This window comes from Musca autumnalis, unplaced genomic scaffold (assembly GCF_047663935.1).
Source record: "Musca autumnalis isolate F117 unplaced genomic scaffold, ASM4766393v1 scaffold_139, whole genome shotgun sequence".
NCBI lineage: Eukaryota > Metazoa > Arthropoda > Insecta > Diptera > Muscidae > Musca > Musca autumnalis.
In genome coordinates this window covers 222,059-224,260 of record NW_027411688.1, presented here as the reverse complement: position 1 = coordinate 224,260, position 2,202 = coordinate 222,059, and the positions used below count along the sequence as shown (strand labels likewise).

Below are 2,202 nucleotides of genomic sequence, written 5' to 3'. Positions count from 1 at the left end.
AGTGGGAACATTTCAAGAGTAGCACCAAAAAAGGTGAACATAAATTATGAGGCACAGTTCTCAGGTAGTTTAGGGCCTATACAGGAAGTTGTTAGGAGCTCGAAAACTGAGAATGAAAAGGCGTGGGTGGATGTTTCGCGAAAATTAAAAAGTGAAACAAATCGATTACGAGAAGAAAATGAGCAATTTAAGTCCAAATTGGATCAACAAATCAAGGACTGCCGACTTGCTGAAGAAAAGGCTCGCATGTATGAGTCACAGGTCACTGACGTTACCGTCAAATACAATGCTGCTTATGCTGAAAAGGAAAAGGCTGTGGAAAATCTTTGTGAAGTGCAGAAAGAATCGGAGTGTCTACGACAACAATTGGACGAAGCTCGTAAATATTTAAACGCTGAATCCATGATCCGTACGGATTTGCAAAACCGCATTCAGAGACTACGCGAAGAACTCACGTTTAAGGAGCAAAGTCATTTGCGAGAAATTGATGAAATACATTCTCGCCACCAAGCTGAAATAAGTGCAGTGTTACAACAGTTGCGTGAACAACACGAAGAACAAATGCGCAAACTTGAAATGATGTACCAACAAGAGATTAATAGTCTTCAAGCAGAAGCCAATCATAGCTTGAATAGTCGCATTAATGAGTTGGAAGCTACAAATGCTGCATTGAATACCCGTAATCGTGATTTGGAGGAATTGATCCAACAGGAACGGACATGCCATGCTGCTGAGGTAGTAAATCTGGAAGATGAATTGCGACGTCTACGAAATGGAATGGCACAACAACAACTACAAGAAGAAAGTGCTATGTACGACAAATTACTGTGGAACGAAGAAGATATGAGTCAACCCAGCAGGGAGAAAGATCACATCGAAATTTCCCAAAGTGATCTTGAAGAAATGGTACTGAAGAAAGGTACTAAAGAAGTACATATCGGTGGTTTCCAATTTAAACCTAATGCCAATGACAAAGAGAATGACGTCAATTTCCATCGCTCAGGCACCATTGAGGGTGATATCAACAAATTGAGAGTTAGTGCAACATATGAACCTCCGATCCACATGGTTATGAAGTCACAAGAAATACAAGGTGGCGCTAGCAAAAAGGCATCGATGTTTAATGCCAATGAAGAAGTTACCGGTTATCGCACAACCAGAGCTGACGCTAGCAATGTTTCAGGTTATCCTCTACGAAGAAAATGGATTTACCACGTAATTAAGCAATGGAAAAGAAGTCCCCGTCCGAGCTGGTTGCTGAAGGTGTTGGGTGCCATCACCTAGAATTAAGTTATAATAATTGTTGCATTCATATAATTAGTTTTAGAATATAAGTAATGCCTTCAGCAGTTACAAAATTAAATGTAATTGCAATATTACTAAAAAATTTAGTTTGTAAAAGATAAGATACTAATACATACAATTGTTAAAAGATTAGGATCTTTTCACGGCGGGGAGTATGGACAATTTTATAGAATTGTTTTTAATGGTGTCAGGTAGATTTTAGTCAACGCACCAATGTGCTATCTTTACACATAACAGATGTCGGCCATAAATAGAAAGGGTCGGTAATAAAATAGTGTATGTTTCTTATCACCCGCAACGCAGTGTGTGCGTGGTGTGCATGATGTATTTATGTACACAGCGTACATTACTAAATGTATTGTCTGTGTGTGTTAGTTTTAAGAGTTGTAAATATTTTGTAGAATAGTAAATAAAATTTGAGTTTCTTTCGAACCATCGAAGAATATACATCACCCGCGTGTTTTCGTTCTTGGGTTTTTCCTTAGGTTTTCTTGGGCTGCATTGTAGTGATGAGGCTAGGAGTCGCCTCATCAACTTTCCCAATACAAAAGTTCACCGGGCATGACTTACCCAATACAAAAGTTCACCGGGTATGGCTTTTCCCATACAAAAGTTGACCGGGCATGACTTTCCCAATACAAAAGTTCACCGGGCATGACTTTCACAATACAAAAGTTGACCGGGCATGACTTTCCTAATACAAAAGTTCACCGGAGATGACTTTCCCAATACAAAAGTTCACCGGGCATGACTTTCCCAATACAAAAGTTCACCGGGCATGACTTTCCCAGTACAAAAGTTCACCGGGCATGACTTTCCCAATACAAAAGTCGACCGGGCATGACTTTCCCAATACAAAAGTTGACCGGGCATGACTTTCCCAGTACAAAAGTTCAC

General features: G+C 39.8%; 1 protein-coding gene across 1 annotated transcript; it reads left to right on the top strand.

Moving 5' to 3' along the window:
• Positions 1 to 246: 246 nt before the first annotated feature.
• On the top strand, positions 247 to 1,215 carry LOC141391837 (lamin-C-like; the record flags this gene model as incomplete). The annotated part of the gene is made up of 1 exon (XM_073964531.1): positions 247 to 1,215. A coding segment is annotated over exon 1 (969 nt), but the record flags the coding sequence as incomplete, so codon positions are not given.
• Between the last annotated feature and the right edge of the window lie 987 nt (positions 1,216 to 2,202).